The sequence below is a fragment of the Terrapene carolina genome, unplaced genomic scaffold (assembly GCF_002925995.2).
Source record: "Terrapene carolina triunguis isolate 2854851 unplaced genomic scaffold, T_m_triunguis-2.0 Scaffold27731, whole genome shotgun sequence".
Classification (NCBI taxonomy): Eukaryota; Metazoa; Chordata; order Testudines; family Emydidae; genus Terrapene; species Terrapene triunguis.
The window spans coordinates 78,332-106,327 of record NW_020692082.1 but is presented as its reverse complement, the minus strand read 5'-3'; the positions used below and the strand labels follow the sequence as shown (position 1 = coordinate 106,327).

The following is a 27,996-nucleotide window of genomic DNA, read 5'->3' as shown; positions in this document are numbered from 1 at the left end:
TACCATGTTATAGGTGAAACCATGTTATATCGAACTTGCTTTGATCCCCCACCGTGCGCCCCCCCCCCCCCCCCCCGAGCGCTGCTTTACCGTGTTATATCTGAATTTGTGTTATATCGGGTCGCGTTATATCGAGGTAGAGGTGTAATAAAATAGCCCTACGTATCCCACTACAGAGCAGGGAGCGCATTGTTAAATCCTTCCTCCTGCCACGGCACCGACTTTGTAGCCATTAGTGTGCTGGGAAAACACAAAGAGAAACTCCCACGGGTTCAAATGTTGGTGTTTTAGTTGAACTGGTGATGGAAGGGCCGGTGGGGATCTGTAGTGTAGAGACAGCTCAGCCAGAGCTATTTTCACCACCACCATTTACCCTTTCTGAAAGCAAATCTGATGGAGCCCAGCAGCAAAGCTAGATAGAACCTATGCAGGAGGTCCAGCTAGATGACCATGGTGGCCCCATCTGATCTTGTAAATTTCCTCAGTGTAGACCAGGCTTGATTGTAACTAATGCTGACCCTTTTCCCCCCTCCGAGCAGTACCCAGCGCCATTAATAGTTTTTCTTTTTCAGGTGATCGAGCCAACTCCACATTCTGCAAATGCCTAGCAAACAAAGTCCCAACCCCAGTCTATGCCTTCATCATGATTCCTCTGGTAGGAGCTCTGGTAGGAGCTTTCTTGGGTGAGTCCCAGCCCTCCGTGGCCAGGTTTCTGTGTCCTGTTTCCTCCCTTTAGCCACCAGTCTCTCATTCTCTCCACCTCAGCTTTAAACAGAAAACTTTCAACTCCCTGTTTTGAAATACTGGCTCTCTCTGGAGCTAGATTGGACTTACTGGACTGAATTCAGACTCCACGCCCAGCTGTGTGGCAGTTGTGCCACCCCTCTGAAGGATATTATGAGACTGCTGGCCTTGCCTTTCTACCGGCTTCACCCTTTCACTGGGAGAGGGAGATGATGCTGTGAGGTCCTCAGTCAGTCCCAAGCTGAGCTTGCTCTCAGGAGAGGCAGCCCCTGCAGTGCCAACTACAGTGTGCTTTATTATTCGGTGCAAAAGCCCTTTTTTAGCAAAGGGCTGTGGCTGAGAACCTAAACGAAGAGTCAAGTTTCAAAGCATATTTATCTTGCTGCCCATCACTGCAGTATCTGGGCGCCTGCCATGTAAAAATCATCAGCAATAGTGAAGTCCCACGTGGACTTCCTGGAGTTTCTGGCACTTCCCCTTTTGGGATCAGAACTCTGCGTGGGAGAGGGAATTTTTTTTGTGGGGTTTTATGGGCAGAAGGGGGTGTCTCCTTTCCTCAAGAGAACCAGCCTGCCCCACCCCAGGGGTAGCCATCCCAGCTGATTATTCTGAACTCCCATCTTTAACTGGGTTTTGGCATCCTCCTGCTTTAAGTCTGAGTTTGGGCCTAGCTCTCTGTGCAGGCCACTGTGTCATGGGTCGGTTATAGCCTCACTGAATTCACCCCTGGGGCTCAAGTTCTAGTGTCCTCTGACCTCCCTCTGAGCATCTGGCAGAGGGTTAAGGAGCCTCTGGATATGAGGGGCTTGTTCCCCCTGGGTGCAGGAAGGGACAAGCTCTTACTACGTTACTTTCTCATTTTCAGGAATAGCAAGCCAATATTTGGTCCATCCTGGCTCTGCTGTGGTCCCCTCTCCGAATCCCCCTTCTGGCCCCTGGTGCCCGGACGGCTGGGTAGGGTACAGAGGGAAATGCTACTATTTCTCCAAGGCCAAAGAGAACTGGAACAACAGCCAGAGCAACTGCTCTGCGCTTGGTGCCTCCCTGGCTGTGATTGACAGCGAGCAGGAAATGGTGAGAGAGAGACCAGCACGGATGCTTGATAATGACCTAGACTGGGCTTGGCAGGACAGAAATGGCTGCACTGGGGTAGGGCCCAGCCTCTGTAGTTCCAGAAGGAGCTCTGGTCCCTTTCCTGCTGGGAGGCCAAAGGGAATGAAAGTCCAGCTGCGCTCAGTATGTGATTGTCCTTTCTTCATAGCTCCAGGCAGGAGAAGCACTTCCGTTGGGTTGGGCTGGGTCAGCCAAAGCCTGGCCGGTGGAGCTGGTTGCGTGTCAGGCAGGGATTGTGAACTTGGCACTGCTATGCTGCCATGCTCGGGGTGGGAGGACTTTCTAGCTGAGCAGGATGCCTGCTTTATGCCCGCGTATACCCCCACTGGGCTCTGCAAAGGGTCACGGCTCTGCTCCCGGCCTGGCTCTGTCCTCCTAGCCCCACTCCAGTGATGAGGGGGAGAGAGGATACAAAGTACGGAGTGGCCTTGCAGAGAGGGACTAGAGCTTATACCCATGTTGAGCCATGCAGCTTTCCCTCCCCTACAGGAAATTGTTTGGTGGGGGAGGGGTGGGAAGTGATCAGGAGACAAGAGCAGGGGTATAGTGTGAATGGAGAGGGTGAATGCTCATCCTTTGAACACCTGAGCCTCCTGGAATGTGAGTCGGCATTCCCCTTTGAAAAAACTGTACCGCAAGCCTTTAGATTCCCTGTTGTGCAGAGCCCTCTGGGGTGGGTGAGGTTCAGTACCATGATCTCAGAGTCTCATTCATGCTGTCCCTTTGTTTTTGTATTTCTAATAAAGACGTTCCTGCTGCGCTATAAAGGCAAACTTGACCATTGGCTCGGCCTCTGGAGGAAGCAGGACCAGGACCAGCCCTGGAAATGGGCCAATGGCACCGAATTCAACAACCAGTGAGTCCCTCTATATACTGACGTTGCCCCGGAATTTGACATTCCTGCGTGTATCCCAGAACTTGGCAGCATTGCAGTCAGCCATTTTGTATGTGCAGCCACTGCCAGCTGATAACCAAACATCACATAGCGAGGAATAATCTTAGGCCTTTTGAGACAAGCTCAGACAGCTGCATATTTGCCGTTTGTTAATTAAAATGGAAGAATAAAATAAAAACTTATGGAAAAGAGTAAGTAAATAGCGACCATGGTTTTAGGTGCCCCTAATATATTGTCAAGGCTAAAAATGTTTTAGAATAATAAGTAGTTTGTTGAAATTGGGAAAATTGGTGACCCAACCCAGTGGAGGTTATTGTGCTGATGCATTAAAAGAAGCTTCCTTGGACTGCTCTGAGGTATTTATTCTCCGGGAAAGGATCTGACATCTTAACCCCTGTCAGCGGGATGGAAGGAGGGCCCCTGGAAGTCCGGCTGGTGATTACTTAAAACCATCTCAGACTGTGGGTAGCTATATCTGGGGTGTCCTAAACTCTAGGTGTGTGTGTGCTTAATCGCTAATAAATAGCAGTTAAGAGCACGCTTACTTGTATTAATCTTTCATCAGACAAAATTGCTGTGTTCCTATTGGCTTGTTCCTGACACCGTGTGGCGTGAAACAGTTCAGTTACCACTGCTTTGGGTTCTGAAACCGCCCCAGTAATACTAACACCCTGAAGACAGTTTTAGGGATAACAAGCATCCTAACCAGCCCTCCATGGAACCAGTTGTGAAGCTGGAGGCTCTGTGAGCGGTCCCTGAGCTCTGTCGGAGTCTGTCTCTGGACTCATCCGACTCTTGGGATAGTGTGTGAAGGTGCCGGGTGGAGCATGGGACTCTTACTCCTGGGGTGGTGGCTTTGACATCTGTTGGGCATGGTGGTGGCTGTGATAAAAGGAGCCGAATAGGACAGCAGGCCTTAGCTCGGTAACAAAGCCATCTGTCCTGGCATGCCTTGGGTTGAAACGGATTCTCAGTGCTCTAAGACAGTGGTTCTCAACCAGGGGTACACGTTCCCTTGCGGTACATCAGCTCATCTAGATATTTGCCTAGTTTTATAACAGGCTACGTGAAAAGCACTAGCAAAGTCAGTCACTAAAATTTCCTACAGACAGTGACTTGTTTATACTGCTCTATAGACTATACACTGACATGCAGGTACAATATTTATATTCTAATTGATTTTATAATTGTATGATAAAAATTAGAAAGTAGCAATTTTTCAGTAACAGTGGCTGTGACACTTTTTTTGTATTTTTATGTCTGATTTTGTAAGCCAAGTAGTTTTGCAGTGAGGTGAAACTTGGGGTATGCCAGACAAATCAGACTCCTGAAAGGGGTATAGAGTCTGGAAAGGTTGAGAGCTGCTGGTCTAAGAAGCATCCCTGCTGGGGAAGTCCTAGTGAGCGTGCGTGTGGGCTCTGTGTTCAATGCCACGTGGGAACGGTTCCTGGAATCCTTCCTTTGGGGCACTCTGGCTGGAAATTGGGCCTGCAAGAGCCAATCACAGGTCCCAGCTGGGGGCAGAAATGACCAGGAATTGGGATAAAAACATCTACCTGGAATAAAAGCTGGGGCTGCCCCTCTGCCCTGTTAACCCCAAAGTGGCTCTGTTTAATTCCCTCTTCCCCATTTGCTCCCTTTCCGCCAGGGAGGAATTGCAATGGGCCTCTTTGCTCCCTGTACAGTGGGGGCTTGATGGCTAATTGAGATGTTGCATTAACATGGAGCACCTCTCTTCTTCTAGGACACTGCAGGCAATGCCCAGCCCCTGCCTGACTGTAGCTCCTGGCTTCTGTGTTGCAGGTTTGAAATTAGAGGAGGCGGACACTGTGCTTATCTGAGTGATGGATTTGTTGGCTCTTCAAGGTGCTCCTCACTCACAAACTGGATTTGCAGCAAACATGACGCGTATACGATGGGAAAGGGAATTGCACAGCCTGGGATATGAAAGTTTTTGGGAAGCTTGAAATCCCAGCACCTGCAGACAAAACAGGATGAGTATTTATTCCCTACAGTCTGTTCCCCCGGGGTCTGTCCTGGTTCTGATTGTAAATACCTCAACAGTGGGGTTTTCATGTTCTTTATAGCTTGATTGAAAGTGGAACAGAGCTGTCGCTTTCTAGGGAAACTTTCCTGAAATTAACTCACCCTCTTTACTCAGTTCTCCTGCTTATACCCCACGTGTACACAATCTCTGGTGTTTTCCCCAAGTCCTGCTCTAGGTCAAGCCTCTTCCCCTTAGGCGCATGCTTATAGGTGGCTGTTTTCTGGAGACGCTGGGTTTACCTCATCACTGATTTGTAATGTGAAGGCCGAGCTAAAGGGAAAGGAAACTGGAGTTCAAAATAGCAATAATTTGTTTAAATGGAAGTAAGCAGCGGATTAGATACATCTTCATATACATTTTTTTGACCGATCAAACTGTGCATTCATGAGTTTGTGTAACCCCTGATCTTATTTTTTTCTTTTCACTTATTTGGATTTTTACTGTGCTGCAACACATGAGCACCCGTCCAACTCTGTGTCTGACAATCTTTTATAAATACAGTATTAAGTAGACCATCCGTTACCTCAGATCAAATCCAAGAACCCAGTGACTGCATTAATATAACCAATTAGTTTAACTTCCCTCCCACTCTTACCCTTCTCCTCCTCTCAATTCTTCCTCCTATTTATTAAACGCACTCGTTGCACTTTTGTTATACAATTAGATGGTTAGCTACTTGCCGTTCCTTGTCTTGCTGCAGGTGCAGTGCCCAGCACAATGGGGCCTTGGTCCTGATTCAGGCCTCAGGTACAATACTGATACTACACCAGTGATGATTTTAGGCCAGTTCTCATTTAATCATTCCTCTTAAATCAACCCCTCTAGTCTCGCTGGAAGTGCCTTTTGTCTGAGAGTTTTCATGCTCTTGCTCTCCAGGTGTGGGACCAGGTTATCCTTGATGTTTCTGGATTTGCAGAAGACACATGACGTGTGGTTCTTTGAGTAGATGCAGACGTGTATTCCAAGTAGATCTGCATGTGCCCCGGAGCCAGAGACTCTTGCCTAGCAGCATCCATAGAGAGGTGGTGCTTGAGGCTGTAAACCCTCCTCAGGCTATATGAGGCAGCGCTGTCCCAACCCCCCGTCAGTTCCTTCTTACGGCCCATCGGCTGGAGTTAGTCTTGTGCACTTGTTGCTTTACAGCCTTGTGAATTTGTATCTTAGCCTACTCTGTTGTATATAGTTGCTAAAAGTTTTAGTGTAGTATTAGTGTCGGTGGTAGTGCTCCCTGGTGATGTCTTTACCGGGGTTCAAGCATTGCTCTTCATGCGGAGTGGCGATTCCCAACCGCGACCACCACACACGGTGCTTGCTCTGCTTTGGTGAAGCCCACCTTAAGGCATGGTGTTCGATCTGCAGATCATTCAAGAAGCGGACTTGGGTGGCATGGGACCTTCTCCTTAAGCAGCCCCTGCTTGAGTAGGCCACGAGGCCTGACCCAGTGCTGAGGCCTTCCTTGGGCAGCAGCTCGCCCTCTGGCTCGGAGAGCGCTACTGCCTCCTGTTCCAGGGCAGGGGCCTCTCCGAAGAGACACAGGAGCCGTTCTCCAGCATGGGCACCAAAGAAGAGGTCTCATAAGACCAGTCGGGAGTGTTCCAAGTCCAGAACAATTCTTCTGCCTCCCCTAATAAGAGTGTGGACCTGCACGGTGCTGGCTCTGACGCGCGGGATGATGCAGGTGCTTCTGACCCTCCCTTGGTACAGGGTAGGGAGGGCAGATGCCCCGAACTGTCAACTCTGGTTCCGGCCTCCAGGCATGCATTGAATCCAGTACCGACGGGAACGATGCCAGTACAAACAGTAGACCAGGCTGTGGCGGACCTACTCTGCCTTTCTGGTCCAAGAGTTCGCGAGGCTGCCGCCCCACAAGGGCCTCTCAGTCAGAGTGTGCTGCCAAAGTCTTAGCTCTGCACCATGATACTCTCCCTCCGGGGCTTGGCATGGACATGGTATCAGAAACAGTACAAAGTTCTTCAGTACTTGGTGTGACAGGGTCCCCGGGGTGCAACCTGGACTGTGGGAGCACTGAGCCCTCTGTCCCACCAACCTGGGGTCCCTCTCACACTGTGATGCTGTTGTCAAGTTGAATTGGGCGGGGGGAGGGGAGAGAGGCCAAGTGATGATGTCACTTCCCTCTTTTATGTTTTCTTCCACCTCGCTGGAAAGATCTTTTCCTGTGACATGGGGATCAGGCAGTCCCATTGGTCAAATAGTCTCTATTGCATACAGTCTCTGGGATAGTGGATTCTTTCCTTGATGGGTGTTGATGAGCCATTAATTGCTATCTGACTACTCCATTGTTGTACCTGAAAGGCTGGTTGTGGGTGTTCCCAAGCTCACAGCACATTTCAGTAACACATACAGCAATAGTTCATAACCTCACATACAATAAAACAGGATATTAAAGTTCAACAGATCAAGACTTTTAGAATGATACCTCACAAGGCAAACTTTGTACCAAACATAGCATAATTATATGACAGTGGTGAATATGGGGGTTCCAGGGTGCTACTCTGTGTGTTACATGGGGCCCTTCCTCAGCACCAATGCAGTAGGTGCTGCAGATGGTCCCATGGAGCTTGTCACCGTCCTCAGTGGTGAAGCATGTGGGCGCTCTGGTACCATCATTTGCATCAGGACTGATTTTTGCCTATGGCACCGACCTTTTCGGTACCAGTCGTACCGACTGCTCTTTCGTTCTGGGCTACGGATGGGTCAGATCACCTGTTGGCTCCCTCTGGAGTCGCTCTTCCCATGTTTCTGAGGTCCCAGGACTCCTCTGCTTCAGAGTCAGGCTCCTCATCCCCCCCACTCCACTTCACCTGAGGGAGTCTGGGGGCCACCGGTGGACCACTACAGCTACCTGAGTTGGCACACGCCTCGAGGCCAGGATGGGGGTCCCTGGTCCGGCACCTACTTGCCACTGATGCCTTATCCATACCAGTGGCCACCTTGTGGCCACCAGTGGGAGGCTCCTCCCTCATAGAGGTCTTGCCTCTGGATGAAATTACTGCTGACTAGTCACCTTCTTGAAATACACATCTGCATCTACTTGAAGAAGAAATGGTTACTTACTGTAACTGTGGTTCTTCAGGTTGCGATACAGATATGTACAGGCAGTCCTCGAACTTACGACACCATTGGTTCCTGAAAATCGCGTCTTAAGTCGAAAACTTGTAATGTAAATCTCTCCCCATTAAGCAAACATTCTCTGCTGCTGTCTCAACTCATCTCAGCCAGTTCACCTCGTCTCTTTCACGTAAGCAAACAGCATCAGGAAGACAAAACAAAGAAGCCACCCTACAGCCTTCCACTACAGCACTACTTTAGACACCTCCCCTCACTAAGATTCTTGCATGACAGGTGAGTTTGCCAAAGCACTGCCGAAGAACTAGATTTTGTATTTTTTTTTTCCCCTTGGGATTATTTTAATGGGCTATTGCACTGCTATTCAACACTAAAATGGCTGAGATTGTGCTCCTGGAGAGGAGACCTACACTAACCGTGCTAAAGGGAGAGAAATAGCAGATTTAATTTGAATATTAGGCAAAAAATATTAAACTTGTCTCAAGGCAGCTCTTTGAGTGGCTTCTTTTAAGTAACTGAATGTAAGTGCTTTCTTTAGCTTCCTAAGACTTTAAGCTCATTTACCTTTGCACATTTACAAAGTTTACATAGATTATAAATTTAAATTTTACTGTTTGTTTATGATAAACCAAACAAGTCTAGCCTTCAGTTAACTTCTTTTGCTCATCTACAAACTTAGAGCAGAGATTGTCACTGAAGTACCAATTGGATGTGTCTTTCTTTGGTTTTTGTTTAATAAAACCATGTTATTTCTGATGACTTTTGTTTGTTTTTAATCATGGTGTCCCCTATTCAAGACAGAGAACCTCGTGTGATTAACATAGTGTGGAGTCAGCCCTGAATTGTCATTGAGACACCATTAAGATTTGGCCCCTACCACGTCTCAAGTCCCTGGACTAAATGTTAGTAATTTTAGGGATAAAGACATTCGGTGTTCAGCAAGCCCCCTTCTAACCCATTCAGGCTTCAGGAAGGCCCTTCATGACTTTAGCTGCACCCTACCCAGATGATCTAGTAACCTAGTGTCATTGACCTCTGCTAGCCTTCCCAGCCAGCGTCTCTGGTTGTCCAGAGCTCATCTTCTATAACACGTTCCTAGCTCTGATCAGTAGGCTGGATTTTATAGACCACTAGCTATGATTATTCTTTTACGCTTCTTCCTTTTCTCTACCTCTGACCCAACTAAACAAATGCTACTGTCCCTCTAATAAAGCACTACCTGTTCTTCATCAGATTCATTTGCTCACCCTTCGTCTGGCTGTGTCTTTAGATTGTAAGCCCTTCTGGACAGGGATCATTTCCTTTCTGTTTATGCCAGTGGCATAGCTAGACTAGGAAAAATGGGGTGGGCCCAGCTTTCAGGTGGGTGGGCAATGATGTGGGCTGCCTCCCCCCCATGGGGCTTATGGTTTTGTGGGGCCTGGTCCAGGGACAAGTGGGGGTGGGGGTCCCCATCCCCTGCAGTCCCCACACACACTCCTGCTGGGAAAATGGTGTCTGGGTGGGGGGGCTGGCCCTATCCTCCCACCTGGCACTCTCTCTAGGCAGGATTGGGGGCTTGCCCCACTCTGCCTGCACAGCTGGCACTCTCCCCAGGGCATGGGGACTTGCCCCACTCCGCCTGCCCAGCTTGGAGCATTTGGGGGGGGGGCCTGGATGATAAGTGGGTGGGCCATGGCCCAGTCAGGCCCACCCGTGGCTACACCCCTGGTTGATGCAGTGCTACCACACCAGGGCCTCACTTCTCACTCAGGCCTTTGGGCTCTTGTTACTAACCATTGTATACTATGCTGGCATCCAATCTGCCTTACTTTTTCATTATCTAGTATGTGTTTTTCCTTGTCAAAAGTTCTGTCGTTTTGAGGAACTTGGCCATAGCCAAACTTGGCCACAAACTTTTAAAGGTTTATTTAGCCTTGTGATTTACCTGGGGTTTAACACTGGGCCCTGGAAGAACGGTATGAGGAGACTTTCTCAGATGGCACAGCCCCAGCAGTACAGCACACAGCCATTTTGGTTCATCCTCATCTGCCTTATTTGAGGAGCAGGGTTTAATCACTGATCCAGTCCTGCTCTAGTTGCGGATTCATTCTTTCTATTCAGCACTACTCCATGGTTTCTTCTTTTTTTAGATCCTGGGCAGGCTAGAGCTCAAACGCTCTAGGAAGGAAGGGTTTTTTGGTTGCTAACATCCCTTGAGTTATAGCCACAACCCAATATTCTGTGTAACTACAAATGCATATTTTTGAAGACTCTGATGTAGGAATATAGGCCCAAGTTGGGTCTGAGTGAAGTATGGTTATTAATTGAGTTTGGATATTAGCACTAGCAATAGACCCAAAGCATGTGACTAAAAAGAATGAACCCAGATGAAAGGATTGTTTGTGTTAAACTTGGAGTGGCCCTTTGGACTACCAGCATTATCTTATTTAAGATTTGGGAAATAAAGAACCACTAGTTAATGGCGCACAGGGTGCAGTAAATAATTGGCTAGAAATGCTTAGCCCAATCCTTAAGAAAAAATATAGCAAGGTAAGGGGGAAAACCTAGAAGAAAGCAGAGTACAGCCCTAAAGTGCATCAGCTAAGGTCCAATAACCAGCAATGACATCACTTGTTTGTTATAGGGTATTAAACAAACAAGGTTTTCTAGGGGTACTTCAGCAGAGCTCTTCCTTACCCCCTATGGAGTCAAGCAGGGGAGCTGGAACAATTTGTATGGGAGCCTTTGAACCAAGCAGTAAACTCTGTATATAATGAAAACCAATTCAAGCCGGGGCTGCGGCAGCACCCTTAGTTCTAGCACCTATGGTGTCAGGCCATGATGGGAAGATACCTCCTGGGCCTGAACCTACTGTAAGCATTTTGGCCAGTGCTTAAACAGCAATGGTGCTAGGGCCTAGACTATGGCGTAAGTATACGCTTAGATTTGTACTGAGGTAACCCACACCAATGGTCTTTGGGACTAATAAAGGCGAGTGTGCATGGAAAGTGAATCAGGGTAACCTTAAACTTATTGGGGAAATTATTTCCAACACGGGACTCAACGAAATGCAACAGTAAGTGTTAAATGCTCTGGCAGTCTCCATCTTCATTATGCAAACGTTCAAAATGAAACTTTTCACAACTGTGCACACCCACCTGTATGTGGTGAGAGACTTTTCAGGGAGTCAACCCCAGCTCCTGTTGGGCCGGAGAAATAGAAGTGGAGCTAGCAATTAAGGCCCCCGTCCTCAAAGTTATTGAGGCTCCTAACTTCCATTGAGTGCAACATTTTTCTTTTGAACTTTTTTATTCCAGCTTTGAAAAGAAAAAAAACCCAATCCCTTAAACTATTGAACCAGTGACAGATTACAGCTAAGCCTGCTTTCTGCTTCATTTCCACATACGGGGGGCATTAATGCCTTTGATTACACCAGGAGAGCTTCCTTCTCACAAATCCATTTAACAACAGCATTGCAGGTTTCAGAATGAATCTGCTTCCCTTTTATCACTCCACAGCTGTTCCTTTCACCAGGGCCAACTACTGGGAACCTGCAGACCAAAGGAGAAACTCATAATTTGTGCATTTGAATGTATTAAACAAATCTATAACAGCTCTTTCACTTCAAGAACGCACATTGTGATACCTGTCGCTTTCTTCCTTCCCCTCTATTTTTCCTATGGTGTCCTAGGGGATATGTGATGAGCAGGCATGTCTCAGCAGAAAACACTTGTCTACATTACCAAAACAGTTACTCCGGCTGACCTGGTTGTGGGTGTAAGTCATGTGTTAAAGCGACAGCAATCAGCTCTCTTAATACAAATGCCCAGAGGATGCAGATGTCTTTTTAAAGACCTCGTATTTCTGCAACCAGAAAGGACCTTCAGCCCAGAGTCAGGCCTAAAGTGATGGTGGCTAAGCCAAGTTTCTAACTTCATCTGCCCTCTCTTGTCCTAGCTGTTAGTTCAAAAAAAAAAAATAAAAAAAAAACCCACTCACCATCTGAGGATAATTTACTCCAGGAGGGATTCTGCACCACTGTGTATGCACAGAATTCATATCGCCCGCAGACTTTTCCCCCCACAGAGTAATATATTCTGATAGGAAGGTGCTGCAGTCACACCTTTCATCCAGCAGGGGCTGCTGTGGCACCAGAAGAGAGGGCAGCAGTTCAGGGCTGGAGTACCCAGCTGTGGAGAGGGAGGGGCAGAGGCTGCCTTCCTCGTGGTGCCAGGTGAGGAGGCACAGGGTATGGAGGGGAGAGGGGTGGACAGCCTGGGGCTGCTGGGAAGTCACACAGACTGGGGTTCAGAAGGGCTAGTGGGGGAACAGACTGGGGCAGGGGCACAGGAGCTAGTGGGGTGACAACATTGAGCTGGGGCTGAATGGGAGTAGGGGTGCAGGGCCACATGGGGTCAGGTGAATGGGCGGGCAGGGACACAGACAGGGGCAGATGTGCCTGACTGAATGGGAGAGGCTAGGGGTCACCCAGGGTCTGCATGGGGCAGGCTCCCCAACTCTCTAACAATCCCTCCCCTCCCCTCCCAAAAAATTGTTTCATACTTCTCCACCCCACAACCCTCCAGGTTCACTCCAGGCTCCTTCCCTCTCCCTCAGCGCCTCTGTTACCCCCTGACTCCCCCAAGCCTTTGCACTACTTCTGAGGGGTGCGGGAAATACATTTATGTATTGTAGTTTAAATTAATTATTACTCAAAGTTCTGTATAAATATGCTTAGTAAGGAATTAATTTGTCAAAAAACATTTCCTGAATCTTTTTTGTTGTCTGTATTGTTACAGACATACTTGCTGACAGGTATTTTGAAATAAATTACCAAAATAATTGAAACGGCCATGCTTATATTGTGTTATTTTGACAAAATGTGCAGAATTTTAAAATATTGTGTACAGAATTTTTTTATTTTTTGGCACAGAATTCCCCAGGAGTAATAATAGCAACAAATGTGTAATAATTCCCAGACATAAATGACCAGGTTAAGCTGGAGTGAAGGTTGAGTACACACATCAGTAATTTAGAGTGAAATATATTAGAGGGATTTGCAATTATCCCCAAAATCAGTGTTATAAACCCAGGAAATCCACAATTAAGGTTATATTTAAAAGACCTGTTCAGGCATGGAAATACAGAGTTGGCAAATGAAACAACCTTAACACTGCCCTGTAGTGACACCATGCAAGAACCAGACAATTAAGGTATTCTAGTGTTTGTAGTCCTAGCTTAGATTAATAGACCGTTAGGATCATCTACTCTGCATTTCGGTGTCCAGAAAGACCCATTATGATCATCAAGGCCACACAACAGCACCCAGAGATTCCAGCATCAAGCTCAGATTTGGTGGCTGAGCCAGCTGGAATTGAAGTTTAAAGACACATTCGATTTTTTCCATCTCCCTTTCCCCCCCTTCAGCTTTAAGTTACTTTGGGGTCAGCGACTGCCTCCCTGAGTGCTACCCCACCCTTTCCACTGTGCCTGAGCAGAGGTTGAGCAAGGGAGGCGGTGGGGGGGGTGGAAATCCTGAACATTTCAAGCTTTGATCAGATGGCACTTTGACACAGAGACGCTGTGTGCTGGGAGCAGAAGGTAAACTCAAATGCAGGCCCCTTCATGTTCTGAATGTATGATCTAGTCACATTAATGGGTGTGTTCTCTTAAAATCCTGAAATAGGAGAACATTTGTGTACCTTGTGGAAGCAGGTCATCGAATGATGCAGAGGCGTTTTGGATTATGCAGCTGAAAGGAGTCTAGGGTTTGTTTGCCATCACGGGGTGAGGAAAGGCGTGGGCGGTTCTTGCCCACTTGGAAATGTGTTACAGGCAAAAGCGTAGTAAATACATGGATGTATAAGGGAGCTTTGCAGAGACTGGTTACCACAATCAGCACCGCCATGAAGCGTGGGCATATGGGCTGGTCCACAAGCAGACTGAGTAACTCCGAGTCCAATGGCAAGATCAGATCCAGAGAATCTAGGTCACCAGTTATGTGAGCTAACAGCTGAGTTGCAGACACAGAGATGCGTCTGACGAAAGCTTGTGCTCCAATACATCTGTTAGTCTATAAGGTGCCACAGGACTCTTTGTTGCTTTTTACAGACACAGAGATGTGACGTTTTGTGAGGGTACTGGATACGCATGCCCAGAGAATCTGGCCTGTCCAACTTGCAACCAAAGAATGCTCTGGTCAGCTTCTGTTTCGTAACTGGCTGGATGGCAGGTAACAAGGTGAAGTTAGTCAATCGTAGCAAGCGTTGTTCCCCTTTCCTACAGTGAGTGCAAGACTTATCCGCCTCACTCTCTGAGTACCCCCGTGATAGCTGCAGAAGAAAGATCTTAGATCCATAGTTAGCCAAGTAATAGGTGAAACCCGCAACTAAGTCATACACCTATATGGTGAGAGCTCTGTGGGGGAGGGACCCTCTTTGTTATAGGTGTGTGTACAGTGCCTAGCACAGTGGGTCACCAGTCCCTCAGTCAGTGGAGCTATGGGCAATTCACACCAGCTGGGGATCTGGTGGAATTGACTACAGGTACAACTGATTCATAGCAACTGGGGGTCTGGCCCCATTGACTCCAGTGGAGCTCCGGCAGATTTGGACCAACTCAAATAGGGCAAAATACATAGTAATACCTTAGAGAAAATTACCTTCCTACTGACCTGTGTCATGACCTTCAATTCCTCTTAGTGACGGAGGAGGTAGTGTATCACTTTTTGTCCCTGTCAAATAAGAAAATTAAACTATTTCCCCCTAAGCTAATAGAAAATAGCAAACGCTCACAGTGTTTGATTTAGAAGGGAGTTGTCCAGCCAGGTCCACTTCCACTCTGGGGATGTCATGGTGAGTCCCAGCCAAACTGGATTTGTGTCCTGTGTAACACTGGATATGAAATCCTGTAAAGTAGAAGGGAATGGGTGAACATGCCATAAGTTGCTAGAATTCCCTGCATACTCCCTTTGGACACATGCTCTTGATCTTCAGTGGCTATCAGGAGAAACAGTCAGCACTTCTTCCCCTTGAACCTGAGCCAAAGCTACTTCCTTCGAAAGACAGGTCAATTCTGGAGGCAGAGGCGCTCACTGGGAACTGGCCATCGGTGTTGGGCTTAGATGCCTGGGAGAAAGGATTGCCCGGCATGCTGTTTGACCATCTCTGTTCCAGGACTGGTGTTTATGGGTGAATATAGCAAGTAGTCCCAGACTCCATGTCGTTGACTTCTCCTGCACTGGAAATCACCCAACAAGGCCCTGTCATGCTGCTTCTGCTTGGCAGAGGAGCAGCAGCGCTGTTAGAAATAGGGGCAATGATATTATAACTAGTGACCCATTACCCCAGCTGAAGTTGATGTAAATTTCCTTTTACTTTACCATCTCCTTTTGATCCTGGATCACCAGGAGGCGAGAACTCTTTGCTGAGCAATCATCATGGCTCTTGTGCCAAATTCGACTCTCTTTAGATGCCCAGTAACATTTTCCCTCATGCATGAGCCATTCCGTGGGGCAGAGTCTGCACCTGGAGCCCTCTGGAGTGGGGAATGAAGACAGAGATGTCTGGATAGAATCTTCATTTTCAACATTCAGTGAATCATAGAATAGAATATCAAGGTTGGAAGGGACCTCAAGAGGTCATCTAGTCCAACCCCCTGCTCAAAGCAGGACCAATCCAATTCCATCGAGGCCATTTCTCTCTAGTTTTGTTTAAGGTCAGGCCCAGTATTCACATGGCAGGACGCACTGCAGCCCAGGGTGGAGGTGCATTGGTAAAGGTGTCCGCCAGCCCCCTGGTACTGGATAATGGCAGTTCATGGGTGGAAAGGTGTGGGGATCTGGTGCTTTTATCTGAACCTGGAAATCATTAGATTGTGTATCATGTAAATCCAAGTTATGGACTGTCGGTGAATGCAATCTCCCCCGTCCACCCAAAGATCATGCAGAATCGGAAACTAGCGCTGTCCAGCAAAAAGGTTGCCATTCCCGTTGGCCTTCTTCTGGTGCATCTTAAAGGTAGGTGGTGGGGAAGCATGCTGGAGAGTGATGATCTGCTGGTGTGCAGGAAACACCCTGACAATTGAGGGTTGTGTGGAGATACATATACATTTATTCATGCATGTCCCTGGATAGCTGCACCCATAAAATCAGGAGAAAAGGCAGCACTGGCCTAGTTTGGACCTCTGTCCAAGCAGAGGTCTTGGGAACTGGGCAAGGCTGGTTCTAATCCCAGCTTTGACACTGATCCATTGCTTAACCTTGGGCAAGTCACTTCATCGGTGTGTGCCTCAGTTTCCCCTGCAGTGAAAATGGGATAATGACCTCTAGGGGTTGGGAAGCTGAATCTACTGAGACTGTAAAGCACTTTGTGATGCTCCAATAGAAGGGGATCTAAATGCTAAACATTAATGAAGATCACATTTTTTGCCTGCTCATGATGATGTTTCCAATCAGTAACTTACACTTATTTCTTAAACAATTCTGTTCTGGCACAGCAAAGCCACATTTCTCACAGACCCTCTCATCTCACATCTTTCGGATGAGTTACGGGAAGGCTGTTCTTTGGGAAATAAAGAAAATCTAGTTCATGGAGTTCAACTCTTGTTAGAAAAATAACTTGTTTCTGGGCTCTCAGCTGCTGCCATTCCAAACGCAGCAGTACGGCTTGGGGCACTGAAAATTAGCACCTCTGTGTTTTGATCTCATCAGCTCTTCCAGTCTTGCAGATGGTGAAATCAAAACAAAGTTATTAAATGTCATTGCCTCTTTTGAACAGTGACGTTGCTTTACCAGTTTGGGTAGCTACATCTTTCCCTTCCCTTAATTCCCCCCTGAAATTGCAGTTGGACATTTCTGCTCCTTAGCTGTTGTGTACAGTGTTGCAGTGTGCTGCTAAGAAGCCAGAAGGTTTCTCCCCAGAGATGGCTGCATATTGTTGCCAGATGTTTTATGGTAGAGAGATAGCTACGCCATAGGGCAATCTCTTTCCCCTGCAGAGTACTGGTGTGTATAAAATGGGATACAGGAAAGGGATTAGGGATCTCTTAACCCTTGGGATGCAAGATTCATAAGCAATAGGATATTTACTGCACATATTGAAGTTACCTGTTCTGTGCACCCTGAATTACAAATTCACCACTAGATGTCACTGCAATGCAGGAAGCTGCACTGGTGCCGAATGAACTGAGGTTACCTGGTGAGCTGCTGTAGGGAGGTTCACACAGAAATTGTTTCAAGTGAGACAGGAAATCCTCCAGGCCAGTGTCGCACTTAGTTCCATTGGTGGGTCTGTGACTGGCCCCATCGCGATGCAGGGTATTCACTGCTGCTCTGGTCCGTTCTTCACAAGGGACTTGTAACTGGAAAACTTCAAAACAGCGCCAGCGTCAATGACAAGAGGGGTTGGAGAAAACTGAGTGTTTAATGGGGTTGTCACCTGTGAAGAACAAAAACCTGGGACATCTGGGATGATCCTGAGCCCGTATAACTAGACAGCTGGCAGTGTGTACTGAGCACCTGGACAGATTTAAAGGGACGATCCTGGGAAAACCTGGTCAGGTGTTACAAACCCTAGTGTTAAACCCACTAAATACTGTATCTGTTGAATCTAGGGTAGGGTTAGAGAGCTGGAGTGAGACACAGAACAAATGAGACTCTTTTTCATCACACATTGTAAGGTGCAGTCCCCTTTTCCCTACACGTTTAACAGCAACATGGTCTAGGCAGGTCCCAGGACTCTCATGGACATCAGAGCTGGATACACCTGACGATGAGGATGTGCCTGGAGTTTTAGTCACAGACACACTGGAAGCAGAAGTGGAATCTTGATGGCGTTGTGGAGGAAGAAGAATTCATGGCGCACTGTTACATACCTGTGCAAAGGGATACGTGTCCTGGAACTACTCACCCCGCAGCCCCAGCGCTATCACAGCTGCCAGCAGGACAATATTCCCAGCCCATCCGACCCCTAGAGCAATTCGAATCCAGTGGGGACACTGACGGGAATCTGCAACTGTCAATATTTGAAGCACACTCAACATCCAGGGGAAGGGATAACAGTGAGACATGAGACTTTAGCAAAGCTTTTGATACGGTCTCCCACAGTATTCTTGCCGCCAAGTTAAAGAAGTATGGGCTGGATGAGTGGACTGTAAGGTGGATAGAAAGCTGGCTAGATCGTCGGGCTCAATGGGTAGTGATCAATGGCTCCATGTCTAGTTGGCAGCCGGTTTCAAGCGGAGTGCCCCAAGGGTCGGTCCTGGGGCAGTTTTGTTCAATATCTTCATTAATGATCTGGAGGATGGTGTGGACTGCACTCTCAGCAAGTTTGCAGATGACACTAAACTGGGAGGAGTGGTAGATACACTGGAGGGTAGGGATCGGATACAGAGGGACCTAGACAAATTAGAGGATTGGGCCAAAAGAAATCTGATGAAGTTCAACCAGGACAAGTGCAGAGTCCTGCACTTAGGACGGAAGAATCCCATGCACTGCTACAGACTAGGGATCGAATGGCTAGGTAGCAGTTCTGCAGAAAAGGACCTAGGGGTCACAGTGGACGAGAAGCTGGATACGAGTCAACAGTGTGCTCTTGTTGCCAAAAAGGCTAACGGCATTTTGGGCTGTATAAGTAGGGGCATTGCCAGCAGATTGAGGAACGTGATCGTTCCCCTTTGACATTGTTGAGGCCTCATCTGGAGTACTGTGTCCAGTTTTGGGCCCCACACTACAAGAAGGATGTGGAAAAATTGGAAAGAGTCCAGCGGAGGGCAACAAAAATGATTAGGGGTCTCGAGCACATGACTTATGAGGAGAGTCTGAGGGAACTGGGATTGTTTAGTCTTCAGAAGAGAAGAATGAGGGGGGGATTTGATAGCTGCTTTCAACTACCTGAAGGGGGGTTCCAAAGAGGATGGAGCTCGGCTGTTCTCAGTGGTGGCAGATGACAGAACAAGGAGCAATGGTCTCAAGTTGCAGTGGGGGAGGTCCAGGTTGGATATTAGGAAACACTATTTCACTAGGAGGGTGGTGAAGCACTGGAATGGGTTACCTAGGGAGGTGGTGGAATCTCCTTCCTTGGAGGTTTTTAAGGCCCGGCTTGACAAAGCCCTGTCTGGGATGATTTAGTTGGGAATTGGTCCTGCTTTGAGCAGGGGGTTGGACTAGATGACCTCCTGAGGTCCCTTCCAACCCTGATATTCTATGATTCTATGACTCTGCTGTGGAGCCCATGCAGTATCCAGGTAATATCAGGAGCAGCCGTTTCAGCTGTATGGGGATAACCAGAATAGTGTACAGGGAAGCTGACGCACACACTAATGATACCTAAAAGAGAGACAGGAAGGTGAGGTAACGTCATTTAATGGACCAACTTCTGTTGGTGAGAGACAAGCTTTTGAGATACCCTGAGCTCTTCTTCAGAGCTTGTCCCTTCCACCAAGAAAAGTTGGTCCAATAAGAGGTATCACCTCACCCACCTTGTCACTCCAATATCCTGGGACCAACATGGCTATCCACCACTGCAAACAATAATACCACCTACTGTCCGCCAGATAACAAATTAACAGTCACTCTGACTCACTGACAGTGTTACATAAAGGGGATGGTGATGAGTATTTGCCCATGTGGCTACACAGCGAATCTGTGCTTCAGCCATCCCAGTTGTGATATGTGGAAAACTGTGTTAAAATTACAAGCTATCCCTTTAACTCCTCAGGGGTTTTCCTGGTCCTGCTTGCAGGCTAGTGGGCGCTGTAGGGAAATGTGCCATTACAGTCAATCTGCACAGAGCCAGGCTTGAGTAAGGTGGAGTGAGCTGTGCTGGTGTGTCTTAGGGAGCAGCCTGCTTTGTCTCTCTCTGTTTTTGGTTCTTGTGCATTCTCATTCTGAATTCTATGAAATAAAGTCATATTACATTGCAACCTTCCAGAAAGAGTAGTTATGTTTTTATCTAAGTTCTTTTTGTGTATGCTGTGAACAACTTGTATAGAAAGCCACTCTGGCTTATATAGAATTGGCAATTCCAAATTTTCAAGGCTATCTTCCATAGGAACAGTATCAGAGGTTTACTTTTCACTTTGAACTAGAGATGGTAGGAATTTTTGTTCAAATCATCTTTTTTTTACAAATTTTAAATGAAAATGTTGGCAAAATGTGTTGCTTCGAAAATGTTTTTTTGATGAAAGGGAAAATGTTTATTTTTTCCTTCCCTTCACCCTCCCCCCCCACTTCCTTCCCTCCATCCTTTTTCTTCACATATTGCCATTGAAAAGGGGTGGGGTCCCCTTTTCAGTGGCAAAATGGGAAAAGGAAAGAAAAAACAAGAGGGGGAAATAAAAAAAAAGTTAAAAAATTTCAATTCAATATTTTGATGACAATTTTTAAAAATTAGAAACATAATTCAGCTTCAAACCGGCAAACAAAAACGTCAAAGAATTTTGTAAAAGAATTGTTTAGCATTTTCAACCAGCTCTACTTTAAATGAAGCTTGTTTAGTCTTGGGCCTTCCAGCAACGCTTATAATTGCCCTGGCAGAAGTCACAGTGCTCCCAGCATCAAATCATCTGAGGCCTGGTCTACACTACGACTTTAATTCGGATTTAGCTGCGTTAATCCGAATTAACCCTTCACCTGTCCACACTACAGAGCCAGTTAATTCGAATTAAAGGGCACTTAAAATCGATTTCTGTACTCCACCTCGACGAGCGGAGTAGCGCCTAAATCGATTTTGTTAATTCGAATTAGGGTTAGTGTGGCCGCACACCACCGAATTACTGTGGTTAAATTGATGGGGTAGTGTGGCCGCACACCACCGAATTAATGTGGTTAAAAACCGAATTAATGTGCTTAGTGTGGCCGCGCACAATCGAATTTATACAACCTGTTTCCCAAATTCGAATTATCTAAATTCGGATTAATCCCGTAGTGTAGACATACCCTGATTTTGAGTAACTTCTGGATTAGTAGATTTCAAGGCCAGGAGGGACACCACTGTGATCTGACCTGCTGTATAACCCAGGCCAGAGACCTGCCCCAAACGTATTCCTTTTGAACTACCTCTTAAAATTGGAGACCATAATTCATAAAAGTTGGACGTGTTGGTTTGAATTTTTATTGACACCCAAGTTATTAGTTAATTGTTACTAATGTTACAGTAGGATCCAGCCATTATCAGGAGCCCATTTAGATTCTTATAGTTCACCCATCAGTAGGCTATTTGAACATCATTGCGCTACACACCACACAAACACAATACGAGAGCATGTGGTCTGAATAGACTAGGCAAAGAAATGATTATGATCCTCATGCAGGGATCCCCTTCATTTTCAGTAAATTTAGTCATTTTTCTCTGAAAGTTTCCCAAGTTTTGAAAAAGCCAGGATTCAGGATTTTCCACCTGAATTTGGCTTTTTGGGGCCCCAAGAATTTTTTGCAGAAGAAGTAGAACTGAAACTTAAATTGAAGGACGCGGGAGGATGTGTGTGGGCGGGGACAGAAGACTGCACACATTAAGTGCTGAGCACTCCGCCAGACCCTGGCCCTTCGGTGCAGTCCCATCTACTTCTCCTGCGCAGGTTCCGTCTGACAGGGGAAGCAGCGGGTCTCTCTGCCGTGGAGAGCGAGATGGGCAGGGAGCCTGGTCCTGGCAGCCAAGACCAGCCGCACAGAACCTCTCCCGTCTCCGCAAAGACCTGACCTCACCCCTTCAGCATGGCCCAGGGAGCAGATGGGGCTGTGCTGAAGGGCCCGGATCAGGAGGAAGCTCTGTCTGGCAGGAGGGCCAGTACTCAGTGTGCAGCCTTCTATTCCCCTCCTCACCCCAGCCCTTCACACTGGTCCTGTCCGCTTCCCCTGAGCTGTGGGGGAACAAGATCAGCAGGATCTCAATAGCGGAGACTACCTGACTGCTACATCATGAGTATCCCCCTTTCCCTGGCCCCCCAAGAGACCAAACCCCCCTCTGAGCCACCCACTGCCTTTTGTTTTCAGTTTTTACCCATTTGAACCCATTTAAAATTTTTTAGAATAAACACTGATAAATTCCCAGGAAATATTTTTTTAAAACAAGGGCCTTTGTTTTCATCCCCATGCTGCAGCGGGGGAAACTGAGGCACAGAGCTACAGTGATTGGCCCCAAGTTGCCCAGGGAGCCAGTGGCACAGCTGGGAATTGAACCCAGCAGCAGGTGAATGTCTTAGCCACAAGAACCGTTTTCTCACTAAAGAATAAAACTATTATGGATTTTACAGAACAAACTATATGGAATTCTGCATGGAGAAAAAAAAGCCCTTTTTGTCTGCCTTTGAATTGAAAATACAGCTTGTCAATTTGCTCCCAACTTTTCAATGAAAATTCTCCCCTAGCCTCAGAACGACACACATATTTCAGGGAGACAAGGGGGATGAGATAATATCCTTTATCAGATCACTTGATGATTCCCTGTTCTGTCCATTCCCTCTGGGACACCTGGTGTTGGCCACTGTCGGTAGACAGGATACTGGGCTAGATGGACCTTTGGTCTGACCCAGTATGGCCGTTCTTATGTTCTTATTGGCTCAACTTCATTTGGTGGAAGAGACAAGCTTTCGAGCTACACAGACCTGAAGGAAAGCGCCGTGTGGCTGGAAAGTTTGTCTCTTCCACCCACTGAAGTTGGTCCAATAAAAGACATTACTCACCTTGTCTATCTCATATCCTGGTACCAACACAGCTACAACAACACGCATACCTACAATTCGGGCTAAACAGAGATTTCCCAACCTCTACGAAAGTTACAAGGGGAGGTGAAGTTCACTCAGAATCAGGCTTGTGCTGAAAACTGCCTTCTGCTTAATGTCTCTATGGAGTCACTGCTGGAGCGCCACTGATTCAACATCAGCTTGTGAGAAATGTTAGTTATCGTTTGAGGTTTAGGCCCTGAACGGTGCTATGCAGCGTAGTGAACCCTACACCAAGGAGTAAGTATTTGCTGGGTCAAGTCCTTAGCTGTGACATTGGAAATACAGTATTAAGGGCCAGATTCTGCCACTCTTACTCCCAGGGAGTCATCCACTCCCCCTGAGACACTTTCACTCATCTCTTCTGAAATGCAGCATGCAAAGGCCCAGGCTGGGACTGTCAGAGCTGTCCAGTGGAGTTGGGCGCCCAACTCTCCTAGTAAATTTCAGCTCCCTTGGGTCTCTTTGAAGCCCCAGTCGCACCCTGTAATTGCCGTGTTGTGAAAGTAGATGCCCTGGGAGAATGCTCAGTCACTTACCTTGGGGCCCGGCTCCCGGGGGGCGGCCTGATTGTCTCTCCTTCGACCGGAGGTTTAATACCGTGTAGCCCTCTTCGTCCTCCATTGGCCAAGCACGTCCCTGGTTTGATTTCCCAGCAGGTGCTCAGAGAGGGGAAAGGAGGCCCCCCATTAACTGGCCATCAGACTTGGTCTGTGCAGCTCAGGGCTTTCCCGAGCACTGACCGTTCTTCAAGGGAAACCACACAGGAAATGCAGGTACCAAGCGCATGTGTGGTCTTAGCTACATCTCTCTCTCCACCCTCCCCTGGACTGTGCTGGAGAGCAGCACTGGTTGGACAGAATGACTTTGAATAGAAGTGGGTCAGGGCCCCATGGCTAGTCGTGCTGAACCAGGTTTCAAACTGATGCACGTTCACCCTGCGTCCGCACTAGCGGCGTCCTAAACCGTTTCCACTGCGATGTCCTCTGGGTACTGATCCCGCTCTTCTCAGCTCAGCCCGCAGAAGCAGTGCATTCTGGGAAACTCTGAAACCCCCCCAGAGCATTGGGGGCAGCAGTGGGAGGGGATGTATGGACCTGTATAAATCGCTGTTCCATAGCCTCAGCTGTGCTGGATCTGCAGAGGATGTGGGTCTGTCACAGCCCCACGTACAGCCCCTGACTCTCTTGTTCACACTGTAGAGAAGCTCACACTTCTGGCTCTGAAGCTGCCTGGATCAGTTCCTGCTGGTGCTTGTCACATGCGCCCGCCCACGTTTTCCAATCCTTGAATCATCCTGGATTGTGGGCACCAGAACTGGACACAGGATTCCAGCAGCCGTCACAGCAGTGCCAAATCCAGATGTAAAATAACCTCCCGGCTCCTACTCGAGATTCCTGTTTATACACCCCAGGCTCACATTAGCCCTTTTGGCCACAGTGTCGCACTGGGAGCTCGTGTTCAGCTGATCATCTACCATGACCCCCAAAGTTCTCTGTCCTACCGCACTCTCGGGCTTTGTGCTCAGCGTGTCCTGTAGCATATCTGAAAGCAGAGTGCTAGTATGTGTCTTAGTGGCACGCTGGGGCAGGGCTCAAAGAGGGCAGAGTTAAGGTTGTTTTGCGGGGGTGGGGATTTTCCCTCAGTGTTTATAGATCAGTGACCTGCATTCATTTGCTAGAATGTTGTTTGACCAACTCATGCTGCTACAATCCGGCAGGTCAGTAGAGAGGTTTTGGGAATTAGTGCAGGCAGTTCGACAGTAGGAAGAATTGCAGACAGCCAGACAGCTCACTGGAAATTTTTGTAGCCACTTCAGCAAACACACGAGCATGAGCCGGACCCAGGGGCTCTCACAGGAAATTGCTTTTGGTCAAGACATTGCGTAGTACCCGGGCGGGTTGTTCACACCATCAGCATCCTCTGATGCTGCGGGCTAGCTCAGATCAGCGCTTCCTGTCCGTGCTAGGGGCTGCCATTCGCTGCTTTCACCTCCCACTCCCCAGGCTCTGCCTGTGTCCCAAAGACCAGCCTCACCCACTGGTCACTGCTGGTACAGGCAGGGCTGCAGGGAATGGGCGTGGGGATGGGTGAAGGGTAACGACAGGAAGATGTCAAACCAGTGTTGTGTAGCATGACAGGGCAGGTCATTAAACCCGAGACTGAGGTTGGGCCCCAGGGGAGGAGCTGGTAGCAGCAGAGCAAAGGGCGGTGATGGGAGCTGGCCCAGCGAAGTGGGGTTTGAAGAGGGATCTGAAGGTGGATTGAGAGGCTCCTTTAAGCCCCGGGAGAGAGAGGCCAATCCAGACACTGGGGGCTGCATGAACAAAACCCTGTAGGCCCAAGGGGGAGAAGATGAAGGATCAAGGAGGGAGGAGGTGGTGGAGTGGGGTTAGGAGGGACCTTTCCCTGGGGACAGGTTATCCTAGAACTGCAGAGTGTCTTGTTCCTTCCTCTGGTGCTGGCCAGTGTCAGAGACAGGAGAGGGGGTAGAGGGACCCCCGGTCTGCCAATCCCTGCGATCCTGGGAGTGCAGCCCAAGCACTGGAAAGGGGGCGGAGCTAGGGACAGAGACGTGGGCGGGGCCGTGCAGCACCGTCACGTGAGGATGAGCAGCTGATCTGCTCCTGCCTTGAACCTTGTAGGGTCAGTTACCCAATGGGTGGAGACACTGATGGATTTACAAAGCTAAACTCAACCAGGAGAGAGAGAGAGAGAGACTGGCCTTGGGGTTAAGGCACTGGGCTGGGACTCAGCAGATGTGGGCTCAGTTCCCAGATCTGCCTCAGACTCCCCGTGCGACCGTGGGCAAGTCACAGCCGTCGAGCTCAAACTTTGCGTGTGCAGACAAGGGATCTCCTCTGGCTAGAGAACGTGCATGGGAAACTTCCAGGGGAAAGCAGCCTCTCTGAAACAGATGGAGCAGCCTGACAAGATGGAGTTGATCATAGGATGTAGTTCATTAGAAGCTTAGCTATGGGGTCACCACAAGGTGTGTCTGGCTCTCATCCTGCCTGTCGGGCCTGTCGTGTGTCTTTACTTCCTATGTGGTTTCGCACTCACTTTCATGGAGAAGCAAAGCTCCTACCACAGGCATGAGCCTGAAGCTACAGCCTGAGTCCAAATGCAGTTAATCACTGTATTACAGTCGCACCCACGTGTGAAAGAGATAAGCATACGCGGAACGGATTTAAGCACAGCCAACTGCTGTGGAGACTTTGACTGTTCTGGCACTAATACTCCTGGAGGAATTCTGTACCAACTGCACTGCCACATTCATGTCCCCCGCAGAATTTTTGCTTTCCCACAGAAAAATGACAGGGAAGCTACAAAAGCGGTCACACGCCTCTCCCCAGCAGCGCAGGTGTGTCGTGTCAGGTGCCCAGAGCAGCTGGCAGAGAGGTAAATCACCACAGGAGTGGGGGGCAGGGCTGGGGATACCCCAGCCAGTGCATCCTACCTTGCACCAGGTGCTAGTCCCGGCTGGGGAAGACTCAACTCTACCTTGCACCTTCCTCTATCTTGCACGGAACAGCCTCTTTCTCAGAGGACTGGGCCAGGTCAGACCCACCCCCAGAAATGTCCCCTGGCCGCAGGAAGTGCCGCACACCCCCCCAACCCCCACTTCCTGCCCCCCAGCCACAGGGGGAGGGATCACTGTACAGGGAGCTGCTCCCCCTTCCACCCAAGCCCTGTGCATCCAGACCCCTCCATCCTCAGATCCCCCAGCTGAGCCTCAGACTCTGACACCCAGATCCCCCCCCACTGAGCTCCCCCCACATCCAGACACCCAGTCCTGCACCCCAACGAGCCCCATGCCTGGATCCCCACCCCAATGAACCCTACCCCCCAGCACCTGGACCATCCTGATTGGCCCCAACCACCTTCACCTGGAGCCCCTGCAGAGTCCCTTTGCCCCTGCACCCAGAACCCCTCCAATGAGCCCCTGTGCATCCAGCTCCCTCCTACACTCAGACCCTCCCCTGAGCTGCCCACACCCAGATTGTCCCACCCAGAAACCTCTGGATCCTCCCCCCCCCACACACACACACACTCCACGCTTGGATCCTGCTGGGCTGAGCCCCACACCCGGCACAGAGGGGCAGGACCCCAGGGTGTTTCTGGGGCAGGCCCAGCCCCTGCACTGTCAGGGTCGGGTGCAGCCTCACTGGTACATCTGTGTCCTGGGGGAGGAGGGGAAGGGGGCTGCTGGCTGATCTAAATTCTTTGTAAGCTGTGCGCCCACGCAGCAGCCTATTTAGCACCATGCAGGTGCTCAGGGAACCCACCTGGCCGGGACCTGCTGAGGTGCCCCTCCCCCGACCCCAACTCAGCCACGGACCTGCCACGGCTGGGGGAGGAGCGCCTATCCTACGGCCCCAGCACTGAAGCTGCCACGGTGGGGAGAGGCACCCCCCCACAGCCCAGGTTCTGCTGCGGGGAGAGAAAGCTGGGGGGAGTCCTCTCTCCCGCTGTAGCTGCGGCACACCCTCCTGCACCCCAAACCTCTCATCCCCAGCCCGCACCCCCACCCTCAGCCCCCAGCCACACTCTGAACCTCTCGGCCCCACCCCCGCCACATGAATTTTGTTATGTGCACCAATATGAAGGTGTTGTGTCACACATAACAAAATTCATTCCGCACATGGGTGGGAAAAATTAGAGGGAACACTGGTAACCTCCCACCTCCGTGCAGCCAGTGGCCTGTGCGCCCCACTGCCATGCCGGAGTCTCCACATTTATTTATTGGCTGGAGGTCCAGTTCCCTTCGGCCTTAGCAAAATAGTTACATTTTGCTTGGATCCAGAACCAGCCTGGGAGGCTGCAGGGGGGCACGGAGGAGACAGCTTAAGTATCACCACTGGGGGAAAAAAAAAATAAGTGAGAAAAGACACAGGGTGAGAGATCATCTCATCTCTGTGGAGAACAAGCAGGACCAGGAAGTCCCAGACCAGACTAGTGGCCTAGATGGGCCGCTCTTAGTGTGGCCAGTGCCAGGGGCTTCATAAGAAATGGCAAGACGCCCTCTCATGGTAGGGTTGCCAACTTGCTAATTGCACAAAACCGAACCCCCTTGCCCCGCCCCCTGTCCTGAGGCCTCACCCCGAGGTCCCACTCATTCCAGCCCCCCTCCCTCTGTTGCTTGCTCTCCCCCACCCTCACTCACTTTCACTAGGCTGGGGATGCGGGAGGGGGTGCAGGCTCCAGCTGGGGGTGTGGGCTGCGGGGTGGGGCCAGAAATGAGGGGTTCAGGGTGCTGGAGGGGGCTCTGGGCTGGGGCAGAGGGTTGGGGTGCAGGAGGGAGTGCAGGCTCTCGGAGGGAGTTAGGGTATGGGAGGGGGTTCCGACCTGCGGCAGGAGGGTCGGGGTGCAGGAGGGGGTACAGGCTCTGGGAGGCAGTTAGGGTGCG

General features: G+C 49.1%; 1 protein-coding gene across 1 annotated transcript in view; it reads left to right on the top strand.

The window, feature by feature from the left end:
• The window catches only part of LOC112123144 (C-type lectin domain family 2 member D-like), a 69,036-nt gene that overhangs the window by 2,822 nt on the left and 38,218 nt on the right, over positions 1-27,996 (top strand). The window contains exons 2-3 of the mRNA XM_026662466.2: positions 1,610-1,818; positions 2,604-2,713. Of these exons, the coding sequence (XP_026518251.2) occupies positions 1,610-1,818; positions 2,604-2,713 (319 nt within the window). The remainder of the gene's footprint in view (positions 1-1,609; positions 1,819-2,603; positions 2,714-27,996) is intronic.